The 15,691-nt window shown below is 39.9% G+C and overlaps 1 protein-coding gene across 24 annotated transcripts in view; it reads left to right on the forward strand.

Moving 5' to 3' along the window:
- Positions 1-1,785: 1,785 nt before the first annotated feature.
- Positions 1,786-15,691, forward strand: part of ptprk (protein tyrosine phosphatase receptor type K) — a 133,269-nt gene continuing 119,363 nt past the window's right edge. For 16 of the 24 annotated variants that reach the window (XM_074616275.1, XM_074616279.1, XM_074616278.1 and 13 more), the window contains exons 1-2: positions 1,798-2,129; positions 8,935-8,958. In XM_074616275.1, coding sequence (XP_074472376.1) covers positions 2,039-2,129; positions 8,935-8,958 — 115 coding nt within the window. In that variant the 5' untranslated portion in view covers positions 1,798-2,038. Of the gene's footprint in view, positions 2,130-8,934; positions 8,959-15,691 lie in introns of all 24 variants that reach the window. The other 8 variants (XM_074616294.1, XM_074616296.1, XM_074616293.1 and 5 more) reach the window with 2 other exon arrangements.

Raw genomic sequence — 15,691 nt, forward strand, 5'->3', positions numbered from 1 at the left:
GTGATTTATGTCCTGCAGAACTCTTTTATGTCTCAGTTTAATCTTTCTATATCGTAAAGGAGCTCAACTTACAGACATTAACATAAACACAAACATTGTCACATCACAAAACATAGCCTTTTAATGAGTTTGTGTTTCTTATAGTATATGGGTTGATTCTATTTTTTTTCTTCTTTCTTCTTCTTTTTTCTATTCTACTCTATTCTATATGCTTTATTAGCAGGGGTGCCTTTGGGGCTGTCCCTGTTTCTTTACTGGCAAGGATGTTTTTCAGTGTTTAAACCTGCGATAACAGATATTTTCTGGCCACTTTGGGGCAGTGAAAACAAGTCATGAACACAACTTTGACTTTAAGTTGACAAATTCGAATTTGCTTCATTGTATTCAGCTCTTTGACTTAAGCAGCAGTGGGTAGATGTGGAGCAAATATGATTAAAAAAAGTTTTTTTTATATAAAACGGTCACTATACCCGGACAGTAGTGCATGAGACAGGTAATCTGAAAAATGTGACTCTGTGTCCTCCGGTGCTCCTAATGGCATCTGCAAGATTTCACAGACCGGAGGAAAACAACCAATCAGAGCCGAGCTATAGCCTTGCTGTCTTTGAGCAGCTGTCAATCACTCGCAAACTCCGATCAAACGGTCAAACTAGGCAGCACTGATCAAATATGAATCAATATTCTGTTACTGTAATGGCTATTTCTCTCCTCAAATGTTTTCAGAAACAACTTGTAGTGTACTGTTAAATGAGAAGGTTTTTGACCATGTCCATTTGTGATGTCCGAAATCTACAATATTTAGACCATTTCAAAGTTTTAAACGTAATCATTCTAAATGTGTCCCAGTTTATTTCCTGTTGGAGTGTATGTGAATGACATCAGCTAACAGGAAGTAAACATGGACCCAAGCTGTTGCCCAACAATGCAATTCCATTGCCATTCCGTTGAAATGCGCTAAAACGAAGCGTTTCAGACAGAAGGTGAATACAGGTATATTCAGACAGACATTATGAGAAAAATAATGTGTTATTTGAACATTAAAGCATGAAAACATGTTCCAGTAAAAAAAACAAATACAAGTAAGAACTTGAAAATGGGCACGATATGGGACCTTTAAGTGGTGTTTTTACTTTGTTTTTTGTTAAATTTTCACTTGTTGTCATTTGTTGTTATTTTTGTCATTAGCAGTTCTATTGTTGTTGATTTATTGTTTCTTGTAGTTTGCTTGTTTTTTATCCCTTTTTGACAGGTGTTCATTTTGTTGTTATTTTTGTCATTAGAAGTTTTATTGTTGTTGATTTATTGATTCTTGTAGTTTGCTTGTTTTTTTATCCTTTTTGACAGGTGTTCACTTTGTTGTTTTTATTATTAGTAGTAGTTTAATTGTTGTTGTTGTTTTAGTGGGGTTTGGTTAGGTAGTTTGCTTGTTTTTCTTTAGTTTTAAATTTTTGACTTGCTGTCATTTGTTGTTATTTTTTGACATTAGCAGTTTTATTGTTGATTTTAGTGTTTTTTTGTAGTTTGCTTGTTTTTTTGTTAAATTGTTGACTTGTTGTCATTTGTTGTTATTATTGTCATTAGCAGTTTTATTGTTGATTTAGTGTTTTTTTGTAGTTTTTGTTTGTTTGTTTGTTTTATCCCTTTTTGAGAAACAATACAACAACACGCTGCAAGAAATACAAGTTTTCCTTCATTGCTTCTTTTATTATATTAGTGTTTTTCTTTTTTTCAATCAACGGCTGCCTCGTGACGTCACGCACTCTCTCCGCTGCGCTCGCTCACCCTCTCTGCCTCTCTCTCTCTCTCTCGCGCTCTCTCTCCGCGTGAAACAAAGTGTAGTGTCCGCTCGAGCCCCGTCTAGGAAGCGAGAAAAGAGAGAAACCAGGAGAGAAACAGAGAGAATGGAGCGGCTGAATCCACCACAACAGGAGGAATACTAACCCACTAAAATATATAAAGAGAGAGAAATAAAGAAAGAAGAAGACGGAGGAGGAGAAACTTTTCGTCCTGGTGGAAAACTGTTACGGACTCAAAAAACATGGATGATACACTTTTCTCCGTGTTGCTGCTGCCGGGACTCCTGCTGCTGTTGTCGGCAGTTGGAAACACCAACGGTCAGATACCGACAGGTAAGAATTCAAAAAAACGTTAAAAAACGGTTAGAAACGGCTGTTTGAGTGGTTTCTGTTGGGAAAGTTTGGACTATTTTCTCATTTTTTTTCACCATCTGTGTCCGTGTATGAATCCCTGACAGGTGTGTTTAGGTGTAGTAGGAGAAAAAAGTTCACTACCGTGTTGAAAATGTACCAGCTGTAAGCTGACACCCTCGGATGGAGGTTTCGTGGAGTGTCTGGTGCTTTTTTCTCACTGGTATAATGTGTTTAACGTTGAAAGCAAGTCGTATTAAGCCTGTGTGATGTGAGTCTTGTCTGAGTCTGTTTGCCAAGTAGGTCGGTTCTTCTATCCACAAAATGACTAAAACACGGAGCCAATAGTTGGGCTGTGAACTCCATCTGAAAAGGTTTAAAACTTAAGTTGCAGTATTTCTGTTTGGGCTCCGGACTTTTTGTGGTATTATTTGACTCAATGACTGAACATGTAGAGCTTTTTGCCCCGGTTAACAGCGTGTGTTAGAAGCGGAGTGGAGAGTGGAGCTGCTTGTACAGTACAGTGTGGAGGGGAAACATCGTTCAGCTGAGCATGAATGGAGAAAAAGTTATGCACGGAGATCACCTCCTCCTATAATAACTATAATATCCACGTACTGTACACAGTGATGACTTACAGCCTTTTATGTCTGTTTATGATGACAGTGATCTTGCACTTTATGGTGTGATTCCTTGCCGTCATCTATAGCATTAGGCAATTATTTCGGACTCCAATTCCAGGCATTCTCTGTAATCTGGGATGCATTTTAAGTCTTTAATTAATGCATATATTAGCCTACTGATAGATGCCTTTTAAAGGTGTCATTCTCTGTAGTCTTGGATGCATTTTCAGTCTTTAATTAATGCATGTATTAGCCTACTAATACATGTCTTCAAAGGTGTCATTCTCTGTAGTCTTGGATGCATTTTCAGTCTTTAATTAATGCATGTATTAGCCTACTAATACATGTCTTCAAAGGTGTCATTCTCTATAGTCTGGGATGCAAATTAAGTCTTTAATTAATGCATCTATTAGCCTACTAATAGATGCCTTTAAAGGTATCATTCTCTGTAGTCTTGGATGCATTTTCAGTCTTTAATTAATGCATGTATTAGCCTACTAGAAGTGGTCATTCTCTGTATTCTGGGATGCATTTTAAGTCTTTAATTAATGCATGTATTAGCCTACTAATACATGTCTTCAAAGGTGTCATTCTCTATAGTCTGGGATGCAAATTAAGTCTTTAATTAATGCATCTATTAGCCTACTAATAGATGCCTTTAAATGTATCATTCTCTGTAGTCTGGGATGCATTTTCAGTCTTTAATTAATGCATGTATTAGCCTACTAAAAGGTGTCATTCTCTGTAGTCTGGGATGCATTTTATGTCATTAATTAATGCATGCATTAGCCTACTAATACATGCTTTTTAAGATGTCATTCTTTGCATTTTAAGTCTTTAATTAATGTATATATTAGTCTACTAATGCATGCTTTTAAAGGGGTCGTTCTTTGTATTTTAAGTCTTTAACTAATGCATGTATTGGCCTCTAATACATGCCTTTAAAGGTGTCATTCTCTGTAGTCTGGGATGTATTTTAAGTCTTAGTATTAGCCTAATAATACATGTTTTTAAAGGTGTCATCCTCTGTAGTCTGGGATGTATTTTAGGTCTTTAAAGAGGAGCTCTTTTGTACGATGCAATGGTCGGTTCGGTTCGCAAAGTGCCGTGAGCTTTTCACTCTCTGCAAACCAAATGATCCTCTTCTCTTCTTCTCTTCTGCAACTTTATTCACGCTGCATGCAATAAAACCTAATGGTTGAGAATATAGCCTGCATACGCCGATTGATTAAATGCATTTTGTTAGTGCACCGTGCGATTTAACTTAAGGACAGGATCAGTTACTTTTTCTCTGCAGACCCTGCAGGTTTCATCTTTCTGCAAACTGTGAAGATGTGTTTTTAAACTATACATGCGGCCGTGCGCATTATTCCCTTTCAGTGTGTAGTAACTGAAACGACCGTGACATTAAACTCTTCCTTATATTTCTGGGCATGCATGGGAGCTCCTTTCTCCTGGACTTCAGTTTAAACATCGCAAAGTGTGCATCTGCTCCTCTTTCGTCCGTCTTTTCTGCAGAAACACGTATGCACTCCGAGGAGGAAAATCCTGCAACCGTGCTGCTTGATGCGCTCCGGGACGATGCACAAATGCAAAAGTCCCCTAAATGAACTCAAGAAGGGAGTTATTATCTTATAGCTGTGTGTGTTGCTGGTGCAGGACTTGAGAAAACAAAGTCCGTGCATATGTATTTTCTGCAGCTTTCGGTGTCCGAGCAGGCAAACTCTCTCTGTACCTGTGTCTCTGTCTGCTGCGCGATGTATTTACCAGCAGCAGTTCGTCTCTGAACTCAAACACACATAGAAAGAGAGATGCAGCTGTTAGAAAGCTCAGCTGACCTCCAAAATCACACTAAAACCATATATGGCTGCAATAAAGGACACATCATGCTCCACTGAAGTGCTAGGAATGATCAGAAACAGTATAAAAACGTCGTTTTCTGCTTCAGTATGTTAATGATTTGCATAGAAATTACGCATTAATTACCACGTCATCTGTGAACGTTTTATTGCCACCCCTCTCCCTCCTCCCTATACCCACTATAACCCCTCCTCTTCCTCTCCCTTGTGGCCATTTGGCCCTCTGGGTAACAAATGTGTGGAATTTCTTTGAGGCCTCTTTGGGAATTTGAGTGCTGTTAATTTGCAAGTAAGTACTAGTGACTTGATGTTGCTTTGCAGAGAGTAGGAGGAGGAGGTGGTGGGCTATAGCGTTAGCGTTGAAAGGGGGTTGAAAAAGAGAAGTTGGTTGTGTTTCGGAATAAAAAAAAGCAAGCAACAGTGGTAATTTAAGTAAATCAGATGCAGGGAAAATGATTGTTTAATTGCAATGAAAGGAGCCAATTCCTGGGGATGAATGTGTGATTGCCATCCCCCTACTCTGTATACGCTGTGAATCCTAATTGATGAAGTTGAAAAGGAGACAACTTCTCATTTATGGCACAACAAGAGCTTGCATTTGGTGCAAAGTAGAGCTGCACCGGTTAATCGATTAGTTGTCAACTATTAAATTGATAATCGATGAATTGGTTTGAGTAATTTTTTAAAGAAAAAGACTACATTTTCTGTTTCCAGCTTCTTAAATGCGTATATTTTCTGGTTTCTTTACTCCTCTATGACAGTAATCTGAATATCTTTGAGTTGTGGACAAAACGAGACATTTGAGGACGTCATATTGGACTTTGGGAAACACTGATCGACATTTTTCACCATTTTCTGACATTTTATAGACCAAATAACTAATTGAATATTTGAGAAATACTCAACAGGTTAATTGACAATGAAAATAATCATTAGTTGCAGCCCTAGTGCAAAGAGAGTGCAGGATTTGTTCGATTTTATAGTTGTTTCCATCACTGACAGCACCAGAGCTGCAACGGTTAATCGATTAGTTGTCAACTATCAAATTAATTGCTTTTTTTTGATAATTGTTTAATCGATTTGAGTAATTTTTAAAGGAAAAAAAAGCCCAAATGTTCTGATTCCAGCTTCTTAAGTGTGAATATTTTCTGGTTTCTTTACTCCTCTATGACAGTTAACTGAATATCTTTGAGTTGTGGACAAAACAAGACATTTGAGGACGTCATCTTGGGCTTTGGGAAACACTGATTGTCATTTTCCCACCATTTTCTGTCATTTTTTGACCAAACGACTAATCGATTGATCAGGAAAACAATCATTAGTTGCAGCTCCAATGCAAAGACAGTGCAGGATTTTCTAGATTTAACAGTCGTTTCCATCTCTGACAGCACTTTTATTTGATCTCTTCAGTAAAATATTAAAACAGATGGGACTGATAGGGTTAATAAGCTGCAGCCAGAGTGAACTGTCACTGAGAAAAAAGTGGTGTCTGTTAGATCAGAAGCCAATAATGAAGGAAATCACAGGAGAGATGTGTGTTGTGGTGCAGCATCAGTCGCCGTTGCTCTCTGAAATCACAGACAAGGACGAAAAAAATCAGTGGCGAGGATTTAAAAACTGTCCGTCACATTTTAACAAAGTCACTTTGAGTTTGTGTTAAGATGATTTTTCTCTAAATCTGCCTCATTTCCTTCTTTATCTTCTAGTTCCCCATTTAGAAAGTAAATTATGGCATTTATATAAATCTGTCTCTCCCTTGTCTCTTCTTATCGTGCTGTTTTGCTGCAGTTTTGTGTTGTCCTATCTCTTACAAAGTCAGTGTAATAAATTTGAGCGAGTAAGTGAGTTTATGTTAATTTGACAACTTTCTAAATCTGTCTCCTCTCTGATCGAGCTGTGACACAGATTCCAGGCGTCTTTAATCTTAATGAAGTGAAATAATTGTTTTCCATTAGTGTCTCCAGACGAATTAGAAGGCTGCCGCTGCCACTGAACGCCACATCTGAGCTGGTTTAATTATAATTGTGAATTATTTTAGTATTTTTGAACATTAGAACCAAGTTGGTTTAATTATAATTACTTTTCGGCTCCATTTGGAAGATGAAATAAAATTGTGTGTTTTCCCCCAGAAAGAGAGTGATAGTGGAAAGAGGAGGAGGAGGGGAAAAAAAAACAAGAAATGCAACCATTGGTTTTTGGCCGTGGGCATCTCCTCCACTCAAGAGACTGTGAAAACGGCAGGAGGGAGTGTGTGTGTGTGTTTCCCTGTCATGTCCTATGTGTGTGTGTGAGCAAATGTGTGTTGCTGTCACTTAAAGAGAAAGAGGGAGGCCGATGCTTTTAAGCCCTCCGGAGTACAGTGGTACAAAGACGAGCATGTGCAATGTTTGCCTCTCATTGAGACTGATGTGAAAATGCCTTCTCATTCTACTCGTGCCATGTAAAATGGCACCAAATCAAAGGCTGTTTTATTTATTTTCCTCTTTAAAAGTAATGCTTCTGCCCGTCGTCCTTCAGATCTGTCTTAATGTCTTCTCTTCAAATCAAACAACACTTTGCCCAGAGAGCCAATCTGTGTCTACGGATTTCAATTTAGTGATAGATTTAAAAAAAACCATCTCTTTGAAAGTACTGGCTCATGTCTTCAGTCGTTTGGTGGATGAAGTCTGTGCGCACACAGGCGTGAGTGTGTAAATGTAATTAATCTGTTGAGAGAATTCATTAGCTAATCCCTCATTAGACTGTGTGCATGTGTGTGTGTGTATGAATGAATTTGAGGGTTTGTGTTGAAAAATGGATTAGCGTCACATAGCGACGATGCAAACTTTAGCCTCTTGTTGGTGTCAGAGAGTTAAGAAGGAGGGAAAGTGAGAACATGACTTTATGATTCAGATTTCCATGAATTAGGGCTGCAACTAATGATTATTTTCATTGTCGATGAATCTGATGATTATTTTCTTGATCAATCGAATAGTTGTTTGGTCTATAGAATGTCAGAAAATGGTGAACAATGTCTATCAGTGTTCCCCAAAGCCCAAGATGACGTCCTCAAATGTCTTGTATTGTCCACAACTCAAAGATGTTCAGTTTACTATCATAGAGGAGTAAAGAAACCAGAAAATATTCACATTTAAGAAGCTGGAATCAGAGAATTTTGGCTTTTGTTTCTTAAAAAAATACTACTTATACTACTAAAATACTAACCAATGTTATGGTCCAGATTAACCTTTGGATGCTGTTGCGGGATGCGTGTAAATCATCAGTCAGCGAGCAGGAAGTGAAACCAAGAAAGTCTCATTGGAAACGAAGGGAGGCAGCACGTCCAAAACAAATCCCAATCCCTGAAATATCACATCCCTGATGAATGATGGTATTAGTCCAGTATCATCAATCTCTGCTCTGCCCTGATTGGCTCTGGTCACAGCTGTCGGTACAAGGGGGGCTAGAAACACCCTGCTGCCTCACATACACACTCATACTATACGCACACACTTACACACATGGCTGGCTAATGACAGATTAAGTAATCAACACTCTCACTTGATTAATTACATTACAGTGCATACTGCATACACACACACACACTCTCTTTCCCTCACACTCACACAGATGTGAGCAGTCTCAGTACCAGTTGTGTAGTCTAGTGTGTGGTGATAATGATATATATATAACGGAGACATGGCTGCTGTGTGTGTGTTTAGAAAGAGATTGAGAGAAGTGGCAGCAGGTGACGACAGTCTTGGGAAAATTATTATTTTTAGGGTTACCATGAGGTGAAGTAGAGGTTAAAGGTTGAGGTTGGGCATCTGTTGGTTAAAGGTTAGAGTTTATGTTAGGGAACATGTGCAGTCAACAGATTGTCCTTCCCCTTTTTGATACAGATTTGGGTGTGTTATATCAAATAGAAGGTTATATTTCCATTATTATGTCATTGCTTTTATTTTGTATGATTTCTGAAGCTGTTGGTGCATTTGGTTGCTGCTGCTGAGCAGAATGTGTAACAATATATTAGAAACTTATGAGCACATCTCTGGTAAACCCGAGATTTAAAGTGGTGCTTTTGTTTGTGGAGAAACTCAGTTTCACAGATCTGTTTATTAAATCATCGATTACTCGACAAAATCGTATGAGTGTTAGTCGACTAAGAATTTCTTTGCTCAAGTCCTGCAATATATGCTGAATAGATATATGCTGAATTAAAAAAATTCACAGCTTTCCTCTTGTGTGTATGTGATGATACACCTGTGCATGCTCTCCAATCTAATTTTGTCTTCTTACTCTCTGCTTTGCTTCTGTTGGAACCAGCTCACATGGGGCGCGCTGAGAAGGGTGAGTTACGAGTGGTCAGCCAATAGCTGAGCTTCATCTGTCATAGTCATCATCACCGTCAATAGTCTTTAGTGTCGTCATCGTTCGCCCACAGTCTTCACCCCAAAGTTCCTTTTTCAATGTGTAGATGTCCGTTGAAGTGATCTAATTGTTACTCATCCGCTGTCATCCCATCTTTACTAACCATGCCATCTTGATGAAATGTTTGAAGTGCTCTTTTGCTGGTTTGCGGTTATCTGTCTCGTGACTCTGCCAACCTGTCTCTCTGTTAATCTACATGCCATTTGTGTGTGTCTCCCCTGCTGTGTTCGTCTGTCTCCGTCTGTCTTTGTGCAGTTACATAGACAGCTGTCGGGAGGTTTGAAGTTTCCAGGTGCTGTTTGTTTAGTTGATCCTGCTCTTTAATAAAGGAGCTCTGAGTAACTTTGTTCCTGCAGTAGCCGACCACACCTCTTCTTCTTCTTCTCTTCTAACTGTCCACACATCCTCTCATCCTGTCTCACACCTATCCTCTAATATATCTTCCCTTCCCCCTCTGTCTTTCTCCTTCTCACACACAAACACTCACAGCGGATGGTTGTTAATGAGGGAGTTATTTTTTGTTGTGAAAGTGACAGGTTAGTAAAATACACCGCAGATATTTCACACTGCAGAGGCTTACAGAGAGATCACGGTGTAACTGTGGAGTTTGGTATCCCACAAGGCTTCGCCGTGACAAAATCAAAGCAAATATGATGTTTATTTACAAAAAATCAAAAGCAATAAAACTCCACAGTGAAGGTCACATTCTGGTTAATCCTTAAAAACTGAAAAAAAGAAGCTTTGATTTATTTGTTGTTTTGTATGTGTGTGGGAGTAAAACATAGGATTTGGAGTGCTATGCTCCAAAACACAAATTATTAAATACAAAAATAATAGAGACCTAATGAAAGCCCAGCGAGGCAGGAATACTGTCAGTTCATATTAAGCAGGACAGGTTCTTGAAAGTGGTTTTGGCAGGTTCTACATCTGCTCTCACTAATCTCTGTAGATTACACTCAACTCAGTCCCTGAGACAGGAGGTGTTTGTGACTACTGTTATCGCTCTGTGAGCTCTTACCTGATAGGTTGTAGATGAGGTAAAAAATTAATAAAGGTGTAGTGTTTTGAAGAATAAGTTTACGATTTAGTACATTAGCTGTGGATTTACCACATATCTCCATACATTTCGAGTTTGCAGGGACGAAATCAAACTTCAATCAATCCAGTTCTGTAATACTCTTGTTCTATTTTTAATAATTCACAACTCCAAAGAAGGACGGAGATCTGATCATCTGCTTTGATGGTATATTAACATCTTTCATATCCAGTCAAGCTTTCAATTTCCATCCACAAGATAAACCCCACTGAGTCCCTCAAAAAGTAGCCGAAATATCCAAATTTCTCCTTTCTTTTATGCCAAGTTATGACATGACATTATATGGTCAAAAACCTTTCGTCTCACTCTTAGTTTAGCTGACTTTCTTTTTCACTTCTTAGTCACATTTTACTAGAAACTTTTTTAATAATGTACCCCCTTTGAAATATTTTTACAGCCAAGCACCCCCTAACCAACGCAAAACATTTTTGGTAGAAAAAAATATAAGAATAATGTGCGTTCAGCAATAATTGCTGTTCCAGGTGGCTACTTTCTGTGTTTTCTTTCGGTCAGACGAAGGCAAACATTTGAAATGATTCATGTCTTAATCATGTTTATTCAGAAAGCTGTAGGAGGCTTTTGCAGCTTGCCCCAATATACATTGCTTTATGCAAGTCTTTGTTTCCCCAAATCTCTCCAGTGGAGGTGGCAAGTGCAAAGTTAGCACGACCCGTAGTTTCACAATAGCCTCATTATGTATGTGAAATACACCAGGTTGAAATAAGCTTTCTTTAATGATACTTTTTTATGTGTATTAGTTTTTCTCTGATGTTGGCAGAGGCAGTTTTCTACTTCAGGCAAGGTGGCTCTCCTCTGCCATAAAAACTGCAGGAAACTCTGCTATTAATAGCTCAAATGAGCTATTAATACTATAATGTATTTACATTAATTGTGAAGGTTACACTCAGTGTCAGCCTTGGGGGCAGAAACCAGCCGGTAGATCTCCGGTTTTCCTGTTGTCACTGAAACCAAACCATTGTCCCACATGTTTGGCCAATGTTTGACGATACTGGGGTCGAGCCAAACCACTGAGTGTGTGATTGGGGAATTCTGGTGACTCAGCTGGCTAAAGTGTAACCCAGCGTCCTCGCTTCTCACTTGTTTTTAATCTCAGCCTCTCTGCTCAAATACCTAAAGACAAAATACCCAAAAATAGTCTTCAAAAGGAGAATTTAAAGTGGAGATCATCGGAAGTGTGACTTTTTAGGAGCATGTGCCTTTTTAGTGTCCTTGCTAGGGCTATTTTTGTCACCCTCAAAGCTCTTTACGAGACATTTTAGACAAATTAAGATAAGAAAGTGTCTTTCAAGTGGAAGAATTTGTTCAAGACGGTCCATAAAAAGACGCTCTTTGTTTTTTACTTTACTTTAGGCAGTGTTTTTCTTTGTCTGTACGTTGAGTAAATGTGACAACAAAGCTGTGTATGTGAAGGATTGAGCCTCTTCCTGTTAGCCTTCAGGTGGACTGGGTTTATGGACATGGCCAAAGGGCTCTAGTGTATCTCTCTGTGTGTGTGTGTAGCTAAAGGCAGTGGCTGAAGTGGTTTCCATTAGTCCAGTTAGGACGACATCTGTCACGAAGCTGCACCACACACACACACACAGAAGTAGCCATAAGCAATCTCTGTGCAGTATACCATAGCAAGTCTCATTCCTGATCTCTGTGTGTAGCCTCATGATAAAACCCCACAGGACATTCTGCAGCTTTCAGCCATACAGCCACATTATACATCCTGACACTATTTTTACTGTTCTTATACTACTTTTCCAATAACTCTCGTCTGCTCTTTAAGCTGATTTCAGTTCAAAAGCAGCAGAAAGCTTTCGAGATATATAAACCTTCCTCTATGTTAGTGTGAATCAGGGGGGCTCATAGACAGATGACCAGTCCATTAAGATTATCATCTCCATCCCTTCCCCCGACCATGTATCTTCACATCCCCACCATGCTGGTCCTCTGTCTGTCTGTGTAAGCGCAGATTTAAATCTAGCAGATATTCCAGAGCTATCTTCTTTCTCTAAATGATGTTACACCGTTCTTTTTTTATCTGTCTGTCTGTCTGTCTGTCTGTCGTCCTAATCTGTCGATTGGTCCGTCTGCCTGCCAGCCAGTGTGTGTGTGTGTGTGTCCCTCCTGTCTGCAGATGACTGGATGACTGCAGACACATGGTCAGTCTGACAGCATTTGCGTATACGCACCTACAGTCAATCACTCCAGCAGACAGACAGACAGGCGGTGTGTGGGAGTTTGCAGACATTTAAATGTTGAACATCTGTCTGTCAGTTTCCTGGTTGGTCCTCCACAGCCTTGATTTCTGAAACACTGTCTGTGATAAGTCATATATCAATAAATCAATCTTACCATATCCAAGCATATTACATATATAGATAAGATCAATGATGTCTTAATTTTCATCTTCAAAACAAGCCTTATTTATATGAATAAAATATGAGAAAATTTAGCTAGAGACTCATTAACCTTTGATATCTACAATCATAATTCAGTATCTTCCCTCAATCATGTTTCATTTTCCACTTTACTGGTGTAGATATTTTACAGAGAGCTAAGCCCAAGGACTCACAAACTAAATAAGTGATGAAACCTTTAATTAACCGAGTGATTGATAACAAATCAATTGACCTAAAATTTGATTAGCAAAACTCGGAGGAGCGGCTTGCCATAATGAGATCAGCGCTCGTCCGCCTTAACAGCCCACCTTAAGTGAGCCTGAGCCAAAGTTGTGGCTAACTTCGCGGCTAACCCCCTTCAGTAAACAGACTGTGGCAAGCAAAACACGGGAACTTGGCTTGTGGCTTGAGGAGTCGTTGCATTTCTTCACCGACAGCCTAAACTGTACATACACTGCTCTGCTACGCTCACAGCTTTACTGTTATTTTCATACTCACCGTGAGTCCATCTCATACACACTCTCCATTGCGCTCTCTCTCTCTCTCTCTCTCTCTCTCTCTATCTATTTCTGTACCGCACACGACACTCGCGAACGTAAAGCACACAATCTACGCACTTCCTTCAAGTTATTCCTTCAAGGAGTTTGCTAATTGTATAGCACATTTTAGTTTAAGAAAACATCTTAAAAATATAAAATTCCCTGATGATCCCATTTAGAGTAAAATAAACCATAAAGTAGGTGATGCTTTGGGGCGTGGCTATCTTGTGATTGACAGGTCGTGACTATGATGTTGTCCAGTCTGGGTGTTGTCTGCGTTTTCATCTTACAACTTTAACGCTTTCACAGTGTGTTTTCACTTCATGAAAGGTAATTTTATCATTTTGGTCACCTAAAAATGTCTTATTCAGTGTTCGGCCATACTTAGCTCCACCCTCTCGTGTCACCTCTGGTTCTTATATACAGTCTATGCGTAGACGGCATGTCTTCTCAATATCACCCGACATTGTAGTTTGTGTTTACTTCGCTCCTCTCTTAAAATCCTGACAAAACCAGCGGCTACGCATCAGTGTCAACTTAATATGGTGTTAGATTCGGGCGGATATGGAAATCGGTTAGAGTGGAAGATATCAGGCAAAGTATGGAGGGGAATTAAATTAAATCTAAACTATAATAAAAGCCTACAAAAGAGTATAGTAGTAGTAGTCTTGAATGCAACTGAAATGCATACCCCTTAGGGGGGGTCACAAATAATGTGTAAACATCAGAGTATGTTACTGGCTTACATCAAAGTTAAAATATGCAGCACCACCAACAGCTTCAAGTGACAGAGGGGACAGGGCAGCGTCATACCTCCAAACATTCAGCGGTTCAGATTTATCTCCACGCATTCATGGAACTAAACAATAGGTTTCTCACGGTTCCTATAGATTGTAAAGTCAGGACACCTACTGGGACCGTATTTCCCCCAAAGTCACTTCTGTTTTTAAGTGAGCAGCACTGAATAAATGTGTTTTGAATGGTGCAAACAGTGTGTCCTTTCCACTGGAAGTGATAAGAAGGCAGCGCAGTGAAATTCCCAACAGACACACAGCTGTAGAGCAACATGGCAACCAAGAAAAACACCAAAATAGGACATGTGAGGTTTTCATTGGGAGGTAGAGAGTAGTGAGATCCTTACTGTGAAAGTATAGTAGCAACACACACACACACACACACACACACACACTCCTCAGCGATGTTGATACTGTGCAGACTCCACCGTGTCTGGTGGAGTCGAGAGAAGTCAGTCAGTTCAGTTCAGACAGCTCTCCTCTCCTCTCCTCTCCTCTCCTCTCCTCTCCTCTCCTCTCCTCTCCTCTCCTCTCCTCTCCTCTCCTCTCCTCTCCTCTCCTCTCCTCTCCTCCTCTCTTCTCCTCACTTCCTCTCTTGTCCTCACTTCCTCTCTTGTCCTCTAATCTCCTCTTCTTTTCTTTTCTCTCGTCTCCTTTCCTCTTGTCTCCACTCGTCCCCTCTTGCCTCCTCTTCTCCTTTCATCTCCTCTTGTCTCCTTTCACCTCCGTTCCTCTCATCTTCTTTCCTCTCCCTTTCTTGTGTCTCCTCTCCTTTCCTGTCGTCTAGTCTCCTTTTGACTCCTAGTCTCCTCTCCCTTCCTTTCCTTTCCTATGCTCTTGTGTCATTTCCTTTCCTATCCATTAGTCTCCTCTCATCTCCTCTTCTTTCCTATTCTCTTGTCTCCTTTCCTCTTGCCTCCACTCGTCCCCTCTTATCTCCTCTTGTCTCCTTTCACCTTCGTTCATCTTATCTTCTTTCCTTTCCTGTCTTCTAGTCTCCTCTCCTCTCCTCTCCTCTCCTCTCCTCTCCTCTCCTCTCCTCTCCTCTCCTCTCCTCTCCTCTCCTCTCCTCTCCTCTCCTCTCCTCTCATCCCTTTTTGCTAAACATATCTAAGTTCGACTCCCTCCTTTCCTCCCCTTCAAGCTTCTCCTAACGGTTATTTTACCTCATTCCCCTCTTCCAGTCCTCCTCCCTCCTGTTCCTTGGAATTTATGGCTCACTAGCCTAAACAAAGCAACACAACGTTTATCAAACCCTCCCCCCTTCTCATGTTCTCCTTATTCCCCCTCTCTTCCCTCTTTTCCTCCTCCTCCTCCTCCCACCCTTCTTTCCCATCTCCTCTCTCCCTCGTTTCTCCAATTTCACTGTTTCCCCCTCCAAAGACCCACAACAAAATCAAGGGTGGGATTTTGTGTTCCCAAATCCAGACTGAATGGTGTTGTATTACAGGGATTAAGTGTGTGGATTCTGTTTCAGGTGGAAACCGTAATAGTTAAGGGAGTTATACACAGACAGGGCAACATGGGAGGAACAGAAGAACAATACAGTACTTTTAGAATAAGTTAAAAGTGAGTTACTGTTACTTATTAATGCTGAAATTATGGATCTCTAACTGACCTAAACTCATACTGCAGTTTCCAATAGTTGCCTATAAGCTGACAATAGCTACAAACACTGACATCCAAACTGAGGTTTTATCCAAAATACTAATGTTGGCACTGGCTGACCATCTCTATTGCAGAGTTCAAAGGGTTAATCAGTTATTAAAATAGTTACCAAAGAATTTCTGTCGATCTATGAATCAATTAATCGAC

Source organism: Sebastes fasciatus, chromosome 18 (genome assembly GCF_043250625.1).
Source record: "Sebastes fasciatus isolate fSebFas1 chromosome 18, fSebFas1.pri, whole genome shotgun sequence".
Lineage (NCBI taxonomy): Eukaryota > Metazoa > Chordata > Actinopteri > Perciformes > Sebastidae > Sebastes > Sebastes fasciatus.